We start from the raw sequence: 18,588 nt of genomic DNA on the forward strand, positions 1-18,588 counted from the left end.
GCCTAAAAAAAAGGCAAATTAGGAGAACCACTTGGGACTCACAGAAAACCCGGGCCATGTGCCAGCCGTGTGGACACTGTTGGTCCACTCCTGAGAGGATAACTCCGAGTAGGGTGGACGTGCTCTCCTGCCAGAGGTGGTTTCCTCACAGCCCGTGCTCATCTAGTGGGATCTTCTGCAAGTAAAAGGCTGCTGATGCTTTCCAAATCAAACTTTATTTCAAAATTAACAGTGAGTCTTACTTAGTGATCACGTATCACTTTTCTTTAGGAGAAGAAAAACGCGTTTTAATGAAATGTAATTTAAAAGAAACCTGATGCACATTAGGCTCATCTGGCATGAAGCAACCAACACCTGTAAAGTCAAACAAGAGTTACTACTCAGTCTCACCATCGTTCTCCTCTGTGAAGATGAAGTACTCCCAACACATAATAGTGTTACGATAAATCACCTGATTTTTTTGGGTCTCCATTACACGGTAATCATTACCAAAATGTATAACAGGGCTTTGGGGCTTTTTATCTTTCAGTCTGTATCTTCTTGAGTAGTAGAACAGATTCTGAATGCAATAGTACCTGCTGAAATTTCTGGGTAGAACCAAATAGATACTTTGATTACTTCTCCTTGTTCAACTTTTGTTAGTATTTATTTTCGTAGTTTACATTATTCCCAAGCACACACAGAAGACCATGTGACTAAAATTAATAAGACGACGAGTGGTTCCTGTGGCATATGCCAAAGTGAACCTATCTCAAAAGCCTTTTTGAAACATCCCCTGAAACCCAGTGACAAGCCTGACTGAGTGAAAACCAAGCAAGTCCCGCTTCTCCGAAAAGGGCACTACCCAACGAGGGGCTGAGCATCCCCATCCCTGCCTTTCCACCTGGCAGCGAGCGCTGACTCTGGTCCTCCAGGAGCCACAGCCCCCACCACCTCTTCCACCACCAGCGGGACCAAAGGACATGAAGGGAACTCAAAAGTTAAGATCCTAATGATGCTGAAACATGTAGCACTGGGGATCTGCTGCCCCTTGCAGCTGGCACCTGAATCCATCACTCCTGCCGTGCTTCTTAGCAGACAGCTCTGAGCCCAGTGCCTGAGATGGGACCATTTATTCTTTCTTCCTCAGAGAACCTGCCTCGAGACCTAAAGCCTTGATAGACGAGGTACCAGGCAATGACTTACTGGTATTTACAGAAAAAAAAAAGGAAAAATAACGTTCTTTTTCATGTCCCAGGGTGTTTCTAGAGTTTTCTTATCCTGAATCTGGCTGCAGTTAAAAACCCAAGTCTTCTGCATGGGAGACTTCAGTCCCACCATAAGCAATAAGGAGAGCAATGTCACTTTCTTCTTCTATCGCCTTTATTGCAGGATTTAAACCTGACTTTTCTAAAGACGATTGCTCTTCATGGACTTTTCTGAAGCTCCTTTCTCCCTCTTAAGTTCTTTTAGACCTACTCTTTTTTGCAGCTTCAGCATCAAAAATTGCAAAACTTTTGTCTGAAGTTGCCTACATATCTACAATGCCTGCACATTACTTCCAAATAACCTTTTTAAAATACCAAACTACAAGAATCCCAAATTTAGGTAAATCTTGAATTTCTGCCTCAATAAAATTTCAGGGAAAGGATCTTAGGAACCTTTAAGGGAGAATATTAGTGCCAATATTCCTTCTTGAGTAATTCCTCCACAAGAATATAAATTTGCATTTCGTAATGGGATGAAGGAATTAGCATGTCACATTGTGCACTGTGAAATAAACCTCAGCGATTCTCCTGGAAGAATGCAGTAAGGCATCCTGAGGTCACGTTTCTTACCTGTGTTACAGACACGTTCTGTTAAAGACACCATTACAGATCTGTCATAAATATTGATGACAGATGGACCAGACAACCAGTTTTGTTAGACTATCATTAGATTTTTAAATGCAGCTACATTTTATTATATCTGGAGCCAACCTGTGCTCAGCTGGGTAACCAGGGTCATTGCTGCATCTCTGAAGAGCTCTGCAAGTCCAAACACTTGATTTAAGATACTAACATGAAACACTGCTTAAACTAGAACAAAAGATTGCTATGACCTTTACTTCTGGGCTACTGTCAGGCTAAAAACATCCCTTCTGTTCCGTACACTTTGCATTAAGCAATTTGTCAAAATTCTTCAAGGAAAGTGCTCTTCATTTGGTTTCTCTAAAAGCTGTGTCACTTGAAACTGGATTAAACTTGTACAACTTTCTGATATGGATGAGGTCTTCAAATCTGTATCTATCAATTTCTGTAAGAGTTACATCTGTTAACTAATGCCGCTTTTGACCCTAAGTACAAATTATACCTTACTACCTGCCAACTGCACAGAGGATGCAGCAGGTCTGGTCACGCATTTCCAGGGGTCTGCTACAGACCTGCATTTCAATTCTTTATGTCTAAGCACTCCATGGTCCTTATTAATTTTTCTCTTTATTCCATAGCAATCACGTTCCGTGCATATACTTCTTCTTCAGTTAAGCTATTTTAAAGGATATGTTCTTGTGCCAGATTTACAAAGGCATTACTCACCTAACACTTCAGATGAACACAGACAAGGGCAGGCAGACAGCTAACCTGCCCACGCTCTTCTGACAACGCCTCCAAGCTCCTATCTGTATCAATCTGGTCCGCACTCTGGTTAACTCACTGAATTCCTTCTTAACCAACGGACTTCATATTTTCCATGCTCTATCTACTCCTTTCTGGTGGTTTCCCTCGAGTTGTAATTACAGTATTTGAAGGATTCCCAATTTGTTTTGAGCAGCTTCTGTATTTTGACATCTACTATTCCTTGCCTTGCCTTGCTCGCTCACTTCCTTTTTAAACACATACGTATTTTCAGGGACTTTTTTTTAGTGGGTTTTGGTATTTCTGTACTTTTTGGAAGGATTTAAATTAGATTACTTTTACTGTTAGGGTCTTTTTAAAATTATTTCCACCCTAAAAAATTCCCTTTCATGCTTTAGTGTCACGATGTTAAGTTTCAATACAATCCCTCCGTGAGAATTCCTTGTCTGAGAGAATATGAGGGAACTGAAACTGCCTATGAAAATATGAAAAAAGTTCCCAGCACTGTAGCAGATGACATTCTTCAAATCCTTCTTCTGACATGGGATGACTTAAGCTGTGTGCCATGACAACTGAAAAGCAACATGTGACAGGGAGATCTTTATCCCTCATCACAAAATGCTGCGCTCCTCCTTCTTTATTTTTACAAGTTAGCATTGTGAAGATAACAAAAATAATAAAAACAGGTTAATGGAGTGTTACACAAGCTCTGGTGCTTTTTGTGATACGTGGCTTTCTAGAAAAGCATTATCCAGCACAGCGTTCCCTCACCCAGGAAGTGGGAACTGAACCACTGGCTCCCTGTCCTTCTCAGCCCATCACAATTTTAGGAGCCCAGCCCTAAAACTCTCCTGCTGAGGAAAGAAGGAGAGCAGGGGAACCACCTTCCGAATTCATGCACTACCCTGCGGTGTGAACTGCCCCCCCCGGGAAACTTCCCTCCTGTTCTTGCTTCTCTGGGCTTACTTCCACAGCTGACAGAACCCTACGTTCTCACAAGCGTTTCAAGTAGGCTTCTAGCCAGGACATCTCTACTTTATTTTTGTTTATTCAGTAGCAGCAACTTCCAAGATTTTGATGCATCGTTCTCCCTCCCATGGTAATTCTTCATTTGTTTTTTTCTACTAAGCATCACAAGAGGGGAAATCAAAAGAAATTTAGATCAAGAAGAGCAATAATAGCCTTCCAAACTCTGTTTTCTTCCTTCAGCAGAAGAAGGAGAGGAGAAAAAACCAAACAAATCCAGGCCCGCTTGGTGACAGAGCTGCAGAACTACCTGCCTCAAAGGAAAAGTTACTGCAGAGCAGTACTGATCATCAGCATCCTGTATAAAGCATTAACGGGAAAAGTTAACTGTGCTCATATATGGACTTAGGAATATTTTCGGAAAGGAGAAGAAAGAGCTTACAAGCTGAGCCACAAAGGTTATTTTGTCTCCACACCTTTTAAAGCAGCAAAACGAAGATCACAAATGTACGATCTCCACTATATAATGGTATACTTGCAACAGTAAACTGTTTAACTGCAGATTGGTTCCTAGCTACCAATGGAACTGGATGAAAGAATCATTGAACAATGACATAAAAAATGAAAAGCTGCAAAAGACTCAATAGAGTATTTTCGCACATATATCAACTCTAAAATACAGAGTTACAGAATACCTACTAATACAGACTATACCACGTGGATGGTTAACACAAAACCTCTCTATGGATGAGCTGAAGTGATTATTTTCAATCTGGCATGAGAATGTGCTTTGCCGTCTTCTCTCTCCCTCCCATCCCTTATTGCCTCCTCTATTGTCATGGCAAATTTCTAAATTTGCTTTCATTCTGTGGTTAGGTAACACCAGATTTTGAAACTCTGTCTTTCTGAGTATATATAATACTGGTCTCCAGGCAAGATCTAATATGAAGAGGTGTTAAAACTTATGAGATGCAAATATCTGAAATTCTGGAAATGTGGCTAGTAAGGAGGCAAAACCAGACCTCTCAGCATGTGGAGAAAAGCAGCGATGTTTTCCGGATCACACTCTGGTCTCAGCCAGATCAGGAGATTCTACCGGAGCCACGATTTTATTTTCTCATATATATTTGCAAATCCCTCTTCATTGCCAGTGTGAGGCAGGTAAATCCATCAACGTTAATGAATGAGACGCTGCCCTGCATGATCTACAATTAGTATATTACATGCTGTCATACTTGTTTTTCCAAATATTTCAGTATTAGATTTGGCAAGGAGAGGAAACGAGCAGTACCAAGCCAGCCTTTTGGGACTCCATATGCAGACAGCGGTGCAACCAAAGACGCGGGGATCAACCCTTTGGGGATCCTATACAGACAATGATATATAAACTGTTGTTGTCTCGACGGTAATGAAAACGAGACAGGGAAGGTAGCGGTCTTCAGGCTACATGTGGTGAGTAATAAAGCGGATGTTGTGGAGTCTGTCTTACTGCAGGAAGGTGAATTTAATGAAAACCTGTGCCTGGCGGGGAGGTTCAACAGCTCACAAACAGACCATGGGAAAAATACGCTTCTGCAGAAACCCCACAAAAACCCACTACCCAGCCCTGGCAAGTTGACTCGAAAGAGAGAACTGATGAATTTCGATAAAAATAATGGAGGAAAATAAGTAAGGTCACCTATGGATCTTAGCATTTTTGGAAATAATTCCTTCTGAATCTCAAATTTATACATTTACACTTTAGGGACAAGGTAAAAATCTGAAAACAAAGCAATAGTAAAACTCCAGCTGTTTGTGCCCAAATTCATTTAAAGAATTTAACCGTTAGGAAGTTTCTTCTTCATGTTATGTTTTGCGAGTTGAGTTTAATTACTTTCAGAATCAAAATACAGTATTGTCTTACTACCATAACCTGTTACATGCTTCGTCTATTTTAAAGAAAACTAATTTTTAAATTGTGAAAATGAAACCATACTGTACATACTTAACAGAGGTTATCAGATCAGGATTGTGAAAATAGTTAATATACTCAGTTGGACAGCCCTCCCTTCACCATCCCGCTTCTCAAAAAGCAAGTTATCCTTCCTTCCCTCTCCTGCCTCACAGAAAAGAAACAAAAACTTAGAGGAAACAAAAGTTCAGCTTATTTGTTTACAGTGTTAAAAAAACCACAAAACCAAAAACCTTTCCAATAAATGCATGCAAGATAGCATTGCAAAAAAACATTATCCCAGCGAAAGAAGATACTGAAAGCCAACAGTACAAGTTTTAGCAACTGAAAAATGTCATTAGCACAAGCGGTATACGTAATTCGTTCAGTTACTTTTTGGCAGTAAAATTAAGTTTTGTTTATGGATAATGTCCAATGACTTTATTTGACAGGCAAATTCAAGAGCTACAAAAATTCCACAGAAAGGACGATAAAAGACCTGAGCGAAACTTCCCTTTTGCCAGGTGAAGTTCTCTGAAAAAGGTGGTTTTCCTTTGCAAAATAATGTGAATTTGCCTTGATGTCCCCTGTGGGGATGTCGGGACTGCAGTCACACCTAAAGTTTCAGTTTCCCAGCAGAAAGGTTTCTCCATCCCATTCACATCTGTCTGGAAATGATAGATTGTCCTGTTCCGTACCACTGTGGTTAGGGCACTTCTGTGAGGGAGGCAGACAGAGAAACTGAACTCATGCCTCCCACATCATTCATGAGGCTTCCAGAAGTTGCTGAATCCCAGAACTTCTTTTACTTGGTTTTCATAAAAAATGCAGAAAACAGAATTTGATGTCGAAGTTTAATTTCAGGTCAAACGGAATATTTGCTTAAGCAGAGAATTTTTTTTTTTTTAACAGTATGAACAAATAGGAGGAACTTTCAGTTTGGATTCAAGCTACAATTTTGTTTCTTTTCTGGGAAGCTGGAGAGATAAAGAGTAGTAACTTGCTTTTGGGCAAGTGGGATGGTGTAGGGAGGACTGTCCAACCAGGTAAATTCACTCTTTTCACCACCCTGATCTGAACACCTCTGCAGAAGGAGCTGCTGGGGGATGAGGGCTGATGCCTACGCTGAATTTCTTCGTACCCCTTGACTCGGTCCCCCAGGACCCCAGCCCTGAGACGGAGGATGCCGGCAGCTTCACAGCCAGTTGCGTGCCTTCTGCTGGGTGGGAGGGCCACCCTTCCAGAAAGGGCAGCCATGGGGGGACTTGGTCTTTTATGCCACACGTACAGTGGGGCCAAACCTCCCCCACCCTCGCACGCTTGAGACACAGGGAATCGATGGACCTCGGCAGGGGCGAGTGTCCACGCAATGTCAGGGCTGGGTTTGGGCTCCAGCTCAGGCCTAGACCTCATATATAGGATTGATGTATCTGCAGGATCTTCAAAATCTCCTGTAACATACGTTCGGATCTCACATGTTACCGACTAAGAGGATAACTACATCGTATGTTGTCCTGGGCAGAAAAGTTGATTTAAAACATTTCTAGCCTATGCTGCTTGTTCCCACCCCCACGCCATAGGTCGCTGCCCCCTCAGATGTGTTAATACAACTTTTTGTACTTGTATCTTTTGCAGAAATTTACAGTGAATCAGATCACTAAAAACCTGTATTAAAAACAATCCTTTGAGGGGGGGAAGTAAAGATACTTGTAGGAAAAATCCTACAAGTACATATGTCCAAGACATAAGAAAAGCCCCTCTCCAAACAGCACCAAACCCAAATTATTGCATTATTTGTGATGTAAAGACCACTTATGTTGCCAGAATGTCACGTCATTCGCCCAATTAAAATAACTCAGACTTTCTTTCCAAAAGCTCCTGTCACAGACTAGTCACAGAACATATTTTGGAGACTGTTCATGCAGACTACAAGTAAAAGTTTCTTAGTTTTAATGTAAGTTGTAGTAATAGTAGTGAGAGGAGTTGCCCTTGTTAATCGTCAATATTGTTGCTAAAACATCTCAGTTAGTTACACATTCAGCAGGAAATCTTTCCCAAGTTGTCACCTGATTCAGTGAAGTACACTTCTGTCCCTGCGATTAACCAAGGAACAGGCAAAACCCGAGCCACAAACCTTCTACTGACACAAAACCCCCAAAGAGTTCACCAGCAACAAACCGAATACCAGCAGAACCCCAAAAAGTCTGGTTTTAGCACAGGAGCCCTGCTTGGCGTTCCAGGAACCGGGAGAAAACTTATATTTCGGGGGGGGGGGGGTGCTAAACAAAAAAAAAAAAACCCAAAATAGAAGGGAAACACAAACTTTGACGAGCTGTTCGAATTCTGAAGGTGAGAACCGCGCAGTCCTGCCTGGGACGGACCGCCCAGCAAGGAGGACGGCCGAGCCCCGCAGAAGAACGGCCGCTCCCGGCGATGCCGCCCGCTCCCTCTCCCCAGTAACCTGCGGGAGAGCGAGACCCAGCTCAAACCTGACGGCAGGAAAACGGGAATTTCAGCCTCTCCCTCCTCCCTTACACCGGACCGGGGGCGGGGGGGGGGGCCGGCAGGGCGCGGGATGCTCACCCGGCGGTTGCGGTCGGTCTCCCGCACCTCCTCCTCCTCGGGGCCTTGGCGGATGAGCGCCTTGAGCACGACGGCGTTGTTGGTGCAGCAGGCTCGGAAGAGGCTGAGCGCCTCGGGGCTGTCGGGCTCCCCCCGCTCCAGGGACCAGCGGTCCTCCTCCTCCTCCTCGTCGTCCTCCAGCCCCCTCGGCGGGTAGAAGGAGTCGTCCGAGGCGATGCTGCAGGTGTCGGGCAGCTCGGAGAAGTCCTCGTACTCCTCGCAGTCCTCTTCCTCCTCCTCCTCCTCCGGCCCCTCGGCGGCAGTCCCCGCCGCCCCCTCCTCGGGGCCGCTCTCCGCCTCAGCGCCCGGCATCTCCTTCTCCGCCGCCGGCGCGGGGCAGACCCGCTCCCCGGCCAGCTGCTCCCCGTCCCCCGACAGCAGTACCATGTCGGCCCCGGGGCCGGGAGCCGGCAGCTCCCCTCCGCCCCGAGGGCTGCCCGGCACCGCGGCTAGCGGCTCCGCCGGGCCTCCCTCCCTCGCCCGCCGGCCGCGGGGAGCCTCGGCTTCTTCCCCGCGCGAACAAACCGGGGCGGCGGGCAAGGGACCCCTCCAGCCCTCAGGCAAGGCTCAGGCTCCTCCCGCGGGTCGCCCTGCGGCAGCCCAGCGGCCGGCCGCCCCCGGGCCGGGGCATGCTGCCGCCGGGGTTCTCCCCCGGGGGCCGGTGGTGGGGGGGGTCGTTGACCACCGGCAGAGCGACGGCTGCGGTAAGCGGGGAGAGGCGGGCAGGGCAGGTCTGGGGAGAGGAGAGAGTTGCCGAACTCCTGCCCCGTAATCCGCTCAGCATCTCTTTGGAGGAGATCGGGGCTCGGGCTTAGCGCGCTGTCATCAGGGGCGGGCGGGCGGGCGGCCGCCCCTCAGGCGCGGCGGGCGGGAAAACACCTGCGCTTCCAGAGAGGAGCTGCAGGCTCCTCAGGCGGGGACCCGCCGCGCCGCCGGGCCTCCTTCCCGCCTCAGGCGGCGGGCTTCGCCTCTCTCGGCGGCGGCAGCTCTGCCGGGCCGGAGATAGCCCACGGCGAGGCCGGCCGCGGGTGGGAGAGCGGCCCGGGGGGGGTGTGGGGGGGCAGAGGCGGCCGCCGGGCCTCCTCCGTCGCGGGTCGCCTGGTCCCGAAAGCCGCGGCGGCAGCGGTGTCAGGGAAAGTTTTCCCGAATATTGCTCGAATTCACTTTTCAAGACAAATACACTGAGGGAAGTGATGGTGCAGCACTTCTGTGCTTCGAGGGAGAGCCTTAGAGCAAGCCAGTCGTTTAAATCTGCAGTTTGCCAGCTGCAGAGGTGTCAGGCACACGTGCTTTTTATGGGGGCCTTTGGAGATGGGGTTGAGAGGAATAATGCGCGTGTAAATTGAGCTCCCGCTCCGTCACGGCGCTTCTGAAACCTTTTTCCCTTTCAAACGCCACGGATTAGCACCGTCCACGGGCAGGGAAACGGTGGGGGAAAGCCCTTCGGCCAACAAAACAGGCTCTCTGGTTTCTTCAACAGCGTTTTGGGGCGAACCTCGCATCTATGATGTGCTTCGGCAGGCGAACGTCCAGGCTCCAGGTCCCTGTCTGTCTGACGGGAGAGAAACGAGCTGGTATTTCTGCATGAGGTAAGGCAGAGTACAATAGACCCTTTTTACGTTAAAAGGAGGTGTGAACGGAAAGTAAAATGTAACTGTGAGTAAAGGGGCCCGAGGAGCAGGTGCTTACAGTCCTTCGAGAAAACGCCTTGTGAACCAGACGTCACCGGTGATAGAGAGCCCAGTGGCTTCTTGCTGATCTCTAACTGGTGGGGTTAGCCCAGCACCCAGCAGAAGGATATCTGAAATCAGAATTAGTAATAAATAGCTCCCTGATTGGCTGCTTCTGCAAAGAAGCTAAACTGGGAAGAAAGGGGATTAAACTACTCTCTCACCTCCAGGCCCTCTGAGATCACAGCTGATGTATATTACCAGCCACGTTCACGCTGATGCTGCCGGTCTCCACTTCTTGCCTTCTGTAAAGAGAGGCCCTTACACCGACACTGCTGTATGTGTCTGTTCCCAAATCGAATGCTTCAGAGCTGGCTTTAATCGCAGCATGAGAGCTCCAAAGGATTAACTTTTTACTCTTATTGCCTATCAATTTCTTAAATATTTGCATTCACAAAGCCTAAGGGCTCATTCAGTTAACTTTTTATTTCCTACTCAGTTAGTGCGGCCAATGATCTGCTCAACAGATGCTATTTCTTAGGGTAGCACTTGTATTTTGGAAGAACTTCATTTTTCCTTGAGACCCTGCAGCTGGCAGGGAGCATTTGCGTTGTTCTCAGCCTGATCTCATTGTAATAGCTCAGGAAGACTTTTGGCTTGTAGTAACTTTGAATAGCAGAAAAATAAAAAAAAATAATTCTAACTAGAGGGGAGCAAAAATTGGGGGGTGGGGGAGGATGAAGATTCAGCTCGCCTGTAAGAACCGATTCATCAGGTGTACTTGTTTTGCTTCTGTTTTATAAAATAATTTGACAAGAATAAAGATTTACTTTATTTACTGGATTGTTTTTTAAAAAAAATTATTAGATATGTGAACAAAGATGCAGGCAGAGTAACTTTGAATAGCAAAAAACCCCTGAAAACCCCTAATTCTAATTAGAAGGAAACAACAGTTATTTCCATATAGGAAAAAAATTTTTGATTATGAAAATTCATCCTGTTTTTTCCTGTGTTCAGTGTTTACCTTATCAGCTTATTAATGGGGGAGAAATGAAATCAGTTTGCTCCCACAGCTGCAGTGAGTCTGTGGGGACCTCAGAGTTGGAAACTGTTTTCTTTCACCTGAGCCTGACACTTTCATCCTTTCTCTGAAAGAATAGTGCTATATTGCTTGAGCTTTCAAAGCAAGGTGTCAGGCTAGTACAGAGCAGATACTGTGTTTCCCATTGAATTTTTCACTTTTACAACTGCCATTGAGACTGTAGTTCAAATTATTTGATCTCCGTGCAGCTTGACAATAAGCTACCACAGAAAGGTGCAGCTAATTGGACATAAACCATGACGTGGTTCCCTAAGGTGGTGCTGCAGCCATTTATCTGTTCAGCATAGAGGCTCCCACCAAGGCTAGTCTGCTTGGGCACGGTTATGGATTTAAAACAGATTATGCCTGGTTTCTCGGTTCTTTCAGTGACACAGTTTGTATGTGGCAAACAGGGTTTCTTGTCATTTGTGCTTCAGTGTGCAAATCAAATTAAAACGATGCGAAGAAAGGCCATAGAATATGTCTGCAAATGCTTTCAAATTATCAAAAAAAGCCGGTTTTGTGGCATTTGTAAGAGGACAGCCTCAAACCTTTCATCTGGAAAAGATACCAGTTAACATCACTGAAGTTAAATGCTGGTATTTATAAACTTTGTAATAAAAGCAAAGAAATAAACATTATCATCTTAAAGCAAATAGCCCAGAATTATTAGTCATTATCATCATCAGTATCTCATCAAAATTTATTGCTGGGAATTAACAAGGCAGGAAATTAAAATATCCAGAGGAGATCCCACCTGTCCCTACGCAGACAAAGCTTTGCTTGAAGAAATCAATTTTTGGAATGACTATAGCATCGGGTGCCCCCAATTCGCCTCATTAAGGTTTGTAAGCCATTCCATTTATAAACGGTTCTGAGACTGAGATTTAATGAGATTCATGTGCAATAGTAAAATTACTATGAAGATTCAGTGAGTGTTAGGTGTCCTTCTCACATTCAATAATTTAACCTGAGGAAAAAATTCACAACACATTGAAAGCTATTGCCAGTATTCTTAAAAATGAAATCTAGTCAGAACAAAAGCATTGGTTTCCTTAATAAAATAAAATAAAAAAACCCCACTTAGTTTTGGTTGCTTATGTTGTTTAGGTATCTGAAATTTCTGATCAACAAGAAGTCTGTTTATATTTTATTCTTACCCATCTGACATCTATGCACTCACTTTTGAAATTCTGAGGGTATTTCTCTCTTCCTTAGTTTATCTGCCTGTAAAAACCTACCAGACAAGATTCTGAGGCTTAGGTAGCGTTTGTCAGTAAGGCATTAAGGCTGTTTATGTACCTTCCCAGTGTATTCTCACAAATCGGCAACTTAAGCAGTTTCAGTGATTCGGGGGTTTTATAAATTCTCGCTTGTGCCTCAGATAGATAGGTTTTTCTGCAGCCATTTGGCTCCTCGCCCATTGATTTGTAGGTTTATGCTGGGAGGACATGAAAGGATGGAGCAGCATATCGTCACCTGGCAGCACCAGCAGTTGTAGCAACACCACACTATTAAACATAAGAGCCGTCTCACTCCCTTCCTTTCCTTCTCTGTTGAACAGCTTGTGAAAGCTCTTTTTTTTTTTTTGAGACACATAGAAGATGTCTCTGTGGATGCTAGGACCTCTCTTTCACAGCACTTCCACCAGAGCTACCAAAGGAATGATTCAGAGCACAAGGAAACCTCCCTCGAGCAATCTGCCCATCTTCACTGACGGGAGAGAAGCTGAAACCCCCAAAAGGCCAATGTGGGGAGTGGGTTTGGTGGCGTGACCCAAGCCAACATCACCCCAACACTAACCTGGTCCATGCCAAGGGTCCCAACAGGTGGTCCGTGGAGGAAACATGGGCACTGAGGGAAACAAGGCGCTAAAAGGGATGGGGTATTGCTTTTTACTGACAGCATCTTTTGGATTTTTCTGGACAGACTGATAGCAATTTGCACTTTCAGCATTACTGCCTCCACACCTGGCATTGGTCCTCAAAAGAGACTGGTTGCAGCTTCAAAAACTGGCTGCTTGAAGTCAGTCTCAATACAATATTTAGGCACAGATGTAAGCAAACTGGTTTCTGGAGTTGCCAAGTTCTTGGCAGGGCTGGCAGACTAACAAATCCAACCCCTTGTTTATTATGCCAAATAATGTACTTTTGATTTGGATGCTTTGCTAGGGCTGTAGCAGGGCTGTAAACAGACTAGCTGCTGTGAGGCATAAAAGTGCAATTAACCTAGCCAAAAGACATCAGGTGATGTACTGTATTTGTGCTTTACTGTTGGTGAGGTACGCGTGAAGACGACATTCCAGGTAAAGACTAAGAATTAAGTTGAAGAGATCACTGAGGAAACGTTTCCCGTCAATTAGAAAGAGCCAAAGACAGACAGCATTTGGTTTCGTATTTACCTGATTTGGGGGGCGGGGGGAAGCACTTACAAACGAACAGAGTCAGCAGAACTGGCTAAGACCACCCCACTTACAAAGTCCTTTGGAAGGAGCAGAGTTGGAGCCTCCATTTTCCTAAGCTCTGGCCAAGATTTGATGTGAAATCCTGCTTGATCTGAGAAGTAACATCTGCTAAGGAGCTACGGGTGGAAGTTGCAATATGTTTCCTGGAAACCAAAGGCTTGAGCTGAATGATGAGAGTGGAGCCAGAGAATAAGAAATATTAGCAATCGTCTTGCTAAATGTTAGTGTTTTCTCAGTTGCTGGTATTTTCCAGCTGGTGCTCAGTCAGATTAAATGTTGTTTAAAGTATCTGTAATACCAGCCCGTTGGTGTGTCTGTGCAGTTCGTACAATGAAGGGACGTTAAGTGTAAAAAGTTGATACTAGTTCATTCAATTTCATTTACTAGCTATGACTGAAAATAATTGGAGTTCTGCTTTTGGTATGAACCTGTATTTTGTTTCTACTTGAAATCTAAAGCATTGCCTATTCTAGGAAAAGATTATTTCCTCAAGGCGCGGTATTGGGTCTAGGTGATCTCGGCTTAGCTTGTAGCCGAACCTTGCAAGCCCTGCCAGTGCTAAGCTCCCAGAGGATAGCAGCGGTTAGCAGCAGGCAGATTTCTCAAGGTAAATTGTGCTAGTTCTGAGCAGGTAGGGCAGTCCCTGACGGCCAGGAGCACCTGGAAGGTGTGCACCTACCACCTCTGCACTGGTTGGCAGGGCTCAGCTTCACAGGAGGAAGTTTGGAAGCCACTTAATGAACTCTTTTTGGATTATTTCCTCAGGACTGTAAAGAACAACTGCTGTAGCATTGGTAAGGCACACCAAATATGCTCATGTTGTGCTTTTATATGTTGTTTTGATATTTTTGAAGGTGGTAGGTAGAAGGCTGACAGTGGAGGAGCAAATGCAAGTGAAGGGGGGAGAGAGGGATAGACCTCAACCTCCCACAGAGCTGCTCTTTTCAAATATATGCTACTGTAGACTCTGTTGACAGTAAAGATCCTTGAGGCTTCTCAAGAATTCTCCAGCATGGAACTTTTGTTTTCATATTTCTCTTCGTTTCTGACTTAGCGAATTTGTCAGGAGACAACTGACGAAAATTTATGGTTATTGTTCAGATGTTGCTTTATTAAAATACTGAGGGAAAACAGAAGTTTGCATAAAATCTTTGTCCAGGGCTCTGCTATCTCTGAAGAGTGGATTACAGAAATCTCCGCTTCAAAATACTTCTTTTTTCTTTTTTTACTTTGCATATTATTTCTTAAAATGCTACACAAGCACATAACAATGTGGAAACAGTCATTGTTTGAAATGTCAGTGGCTCTCTTTTTCATTGGGCGAAGACTAACAAAGATTGAGAGTAGGAGAGCAAAGTGTTCCTCAAATGGAAAGTTTAGTTTTCTTTTCCTGTATTTTGATATCTTTTACCAAAAGAACACAATACTAAAAATTAATACATGTATAAAAATGATTAGGGGAAAAAAATCCCATATATATTCCATTACTAGATTATAATTATTGGATGATCACGTTTTTTTGTCTGGATTAGTGTGCATGAGAATTTATTTGTGAACTGTTATTTCATTTTTGAACTCTAGTGTAGCAGAGGACTCCCCACATACATGTGTGAAAAATGTGTCACTCGGGTATCTAAAATAAATAGTTAATGTTATCTTTGTACCAAAATCTTTTGTTCCTCCCTAAAGGAATTTCTTTCCACATACAGGCCATAAACCATGCATTTGCTTCACATTTTCCTAAAATTATTCCTCTTCCTTTATTGGCGAATTATGCAACCAAAAATAGGTTGGTTTGATACTGGTATGAATAAGCCTGCTGATGCTATTCCATACGGAGAAAGCATGTAGCACATCTACCCTTGCACTTCTGAAGCTTAAGATCAGTTCGCTCCGCTTCTACAGATTTCCTGCACAACTGTGGGAGCTTCAAGCCTTTCCATCCCTGAAGTTTTGCTCCTGAATGACAACAATGGTACATCTGTCTACCCCTGGGATGTTTGGGACCTAAGGACATTACAGTTTTATAGAGGGTCAGGTGGCGTTTGACTTCAGGCCGTGGAAGTACCACAGATACATGTCCATCTATCCTTACTGTTGTCCCGCATCAGTAAACTGTAAAGAAGTCAGTGCTGAATTCATCCTAATTCTAATTTTTCTGGCAAACCCCAGAGAAAGCCGTAATATGTGACCCAGTTTCTATTTCTGAAATATTATGTTTTTAATCCTCTTTCTATTTCAGTTTTGTCTAATTCAAACTGGGGGTTGGACACCGCTATCTAATGCAATCCAGTACAGGAGAAACATTGATACAAAATCAGAAACGGAAATAACTTCACCAAGTAGAGAAATTAAAGGGGAAATCTAGAAGTTTTGCTGCCATGATTTATTCGTATATAGCATCTCATTTTATTATCTGCCCTCCTGTGAGAATTTTGGAATGCTTTAGAATATAACTTGCATTGAGCGGCAAGTTTCAGCAAAGCCTCTCAGCTCATGTTGTAAAGGTGAATACCATGCTCATTTTATAGGTGCTGAAATTGAATTAGAGACTATTCAAATGCAGCAAAGCATTGTATAATAGAATGTCAAACATACAGATGTCTCATTTTGGCACTACTCAAATACTATAAATGACTCATGGTTTAAAAGGCTTGTCCAAATCTGTATAGCTGGGCAGATGGGGAATAGGGTATGGCTCCTCACTGAGACCGTTGGAGAAATACATATGGTGTAGCTCCATCCAGGGCTACAAGTGGTCATCGTGGAACTATTTCTCTTTCCAGAACATAATGAATGCTGGCCAGCAAATACTATGAATGGCACATTGTGACAAACACAGTTATTATATTAAGTATATTGGATTTTTCTCCGACTCTTTCTTCTACATTCTTAAATATAAACCAGGACACTGAGAAACAAAGTGGTCTCCAGCAAGGCCACGTGGATCCAAGACCAGTTTGTTGCTTCAGCACAGGATTTCAGAGTTTGCATTTGTTTCTTCCTACAGCATCAAAATAATAAGACCCTATATTTGGAAATGTGATTCCTTGTATGTGCAATGGATTGTGCTCGGAGGATTTCTTGTTCTTCCTCTCCCACCTCTTCCTGAGAAAACTGTTTTTTCTGATGTTAACTGGCATTTCACCGGAGTATGCAATCATACGATTAACTAGAGGCTTGTATTGTAAGACAAATATGCTTAAATATTCTGGAAAGGCTTTGTGCGTGTATTTAAGCGATTTAGACAATTAGTGCCCTGATAGAGATGTGTGCGGTTTGAAAACATTTTAGAAACTTACAGACTAACTGGGGGGGCTATTATTATTTTCATACTGTGCACATATCTATTAGGCTTCCTTGTCTTTAATAGGATCATACTCATTTTCATCTTTGCAGAAATGCAATGCTCTTCAAGGAGATTATTTATTTAATGTTTTCCTGAAATCATTTAAATTGCCATACTGCCGGCTTAAAAATAAATAGATGCTTATCTCACCCAATGGTTCCCTTGTTTCTTGGTGTTTTCATAATGCAATATTCACAAATCACAAACATCATGGGACTTATCCCAGGAGATGCTCAAGTGAAAGCAGATTACCTGTAAAACACACCTCTTTAGAAACCATACCTCACATGTGATCATTATTTAAGCAATTTTAAATATCTTACTCACTCTCTTGCATCTCTTTTTATCAGAATTCTTCTTATCAACATACATTTCCATTAATTTGCTACAGAAGAAGTTAGAGGGGTAAGTCAGTAGATAACACTGACTACACTTTTGTGGTAAATTCTACGCAGTTCCATTGGTTTCACTTCTGTTACTATCCATACTCCTCCGTATGGATATAGTGTATTAAAATGAAGAGCTGTCACTGGTCAAAGCATACTATGCCATAGAGGGCATGGGGGGGGGGGGTCTTTCTGACCCCCTATACGGAGCTAGTTAACAAGTAATACCAAATGGAGAGTCCAGTATCTCCTTCCTGCACTGTTCTTGTTGCCTGGATTTTCTTTACAACTCCAAATAAAGTCTGTTATTGATTCAGTAAAGGAAATAGATGCTTCTGCATGGTTGTATTTTCTTTGGAAACATCCTATGAGTCTAGCGTGATTTCCTTTTGATTGCTACTTGCATGTCCAGCAACATGAAAGTCTTTAACTTCCTCTGGAAGAAGGCAGCATCGAGGGATGGCGTTTCCATAGTCAAACTATGTTTCAGAAGCAGCAATTAATAATCAGAAGACACTGAGATAGGTAAATATTGTTATCTCTGCTTTTCAATTGCTGAAACTGAAATAAAGAGGTCAAGGTCAACGTCTTCCAATTTAAAAGCCGTGGTTGGACTTCAATAGCTAGTGACATGAATTGCAAACTTTTGAAACCTACAAAATCAACAGGACCGCACATTCTCGGGAATCCTGGAAATCTGAAGACTTATTTATATGCCAGAAGTGTTGTAACCAAGTGAAATGTTCTTGCTTTAATGATTAGGGCAATGTTAGGTCACAGTCAAAGATATCCTGCATCTCTTCAGGTTTTGGAGTTTTGTCTTACGTTCAGCAGTAGGTATCTGCATTTACATTACCCCCCTCTGTTTATTTGCACTTGTGTAGTACCAAGATTTTAGGAGGAAATTTTCCTTAAATATCTTGGTTGCTCTTAAGTTGTATCTCGGTTTCTTCGGTTTCCTTCACTACGGTCTGTCTCACATTGATGAAGGAACTTGCACGCAAAAGGAAAAAAAAAGGTATCTGCTTTGTGGGTAGTTGTGGAAGAGAAGAAAACATGCACTTTCCTGATGGAGAAGAGGGAAGAAAGAGCATCTTGCTTTTCCAGAGGACAGTAGTAGGGCAAGGACAGGGCCAGACAATGCAGCTCTCTTGAAGAGGGTTTGGTCTCAATTCTTTCCCACATCCACGCAGTCCTGTTTGAAAGGGAGTCCAGAGTACGGCGGCGAGCGGTGATGCAGACCAGGAGCAGCATGACTGGTGTGTTCTCTTTGCTAATGGGCAATTTGTTAATGAAGTGCTGACCACATGGCCCTCCAAATGCATCGCATGAATCCATGGATTTTGTAGGCCTCTTAAAAGTTGGGGGTTTTCACTGTAAAACTTGAATATTTTGGACTGATTGGCCCTTTTAGTCTTCGCCCCCACATCAAGGCATGTGGCCAAAGCAGAGGTTTTTCCATTTTCAGCAGACGTGATACAGAAAATATCGTTATGCTGCCTAATTTAGTAATCAGTGTGGAAGAA

The 18,588-nt window shown here is 43.7% G+C and overlaps 2 protein-coding genes across 3 annotated transcripts in view; one reads left to right on the plus strand and one right to left on the minus strand.

Moving 5' to 3' along the window:
- ANKRD33B (ankyrin repeat domain 33B) overlaps positions 1–8,824 on the minus strand; it is a 41,761-nt gene extending 32,937 nt beyond the window's left edge. Inside the window, exon 1 of the mRNA XM_052781693.1 lies at positions 8,074–8,824. Coding sequence (XP_052637653.1) covers positions 8,074–8,499 — 426 coding nt within the window. The 5' untranslated portion in view covers positions 8,500–8,824. The remainder of the gene's footprint in view (positions 1–8,073) is intronic.
- Positions 8,825–9,588: 764 nt separating this feature from the next.
- Positions 9,589–18,588, plus strand: part of SNRNP48 (small nuclear ribonucleoprotein U11/U12 subunit 48) — a 51,644-nt gene continuing 42,644 nt past the window's right edge. The window contains exon 1 of one of the 2 annotated variants that reach the window (XM_052781800.1): positions 9,589–9,701. The gene's annotated coding sequence lies outside the window, so the exon portion shown is untranslated. The remainder of the gene's footprint in view (positions 9,702–18,588) is intronic. The other variant, XM_052781792.1, reaches the window with a different exon arrangement.

This window comes from Harpia harpyja, chromosome 1, assembly GCF_026419915.1.
Source record: "Harpia harpyja isolate bHarHar1 chromosome 1, bHarHar1 primary haplotype, whole genome shotgun sequence".
NCBI lineage: Eukaryota > Metazoa > Chordata > Aves > Accipitriformes > Accipitridae > Harpia > Harpia harpyja.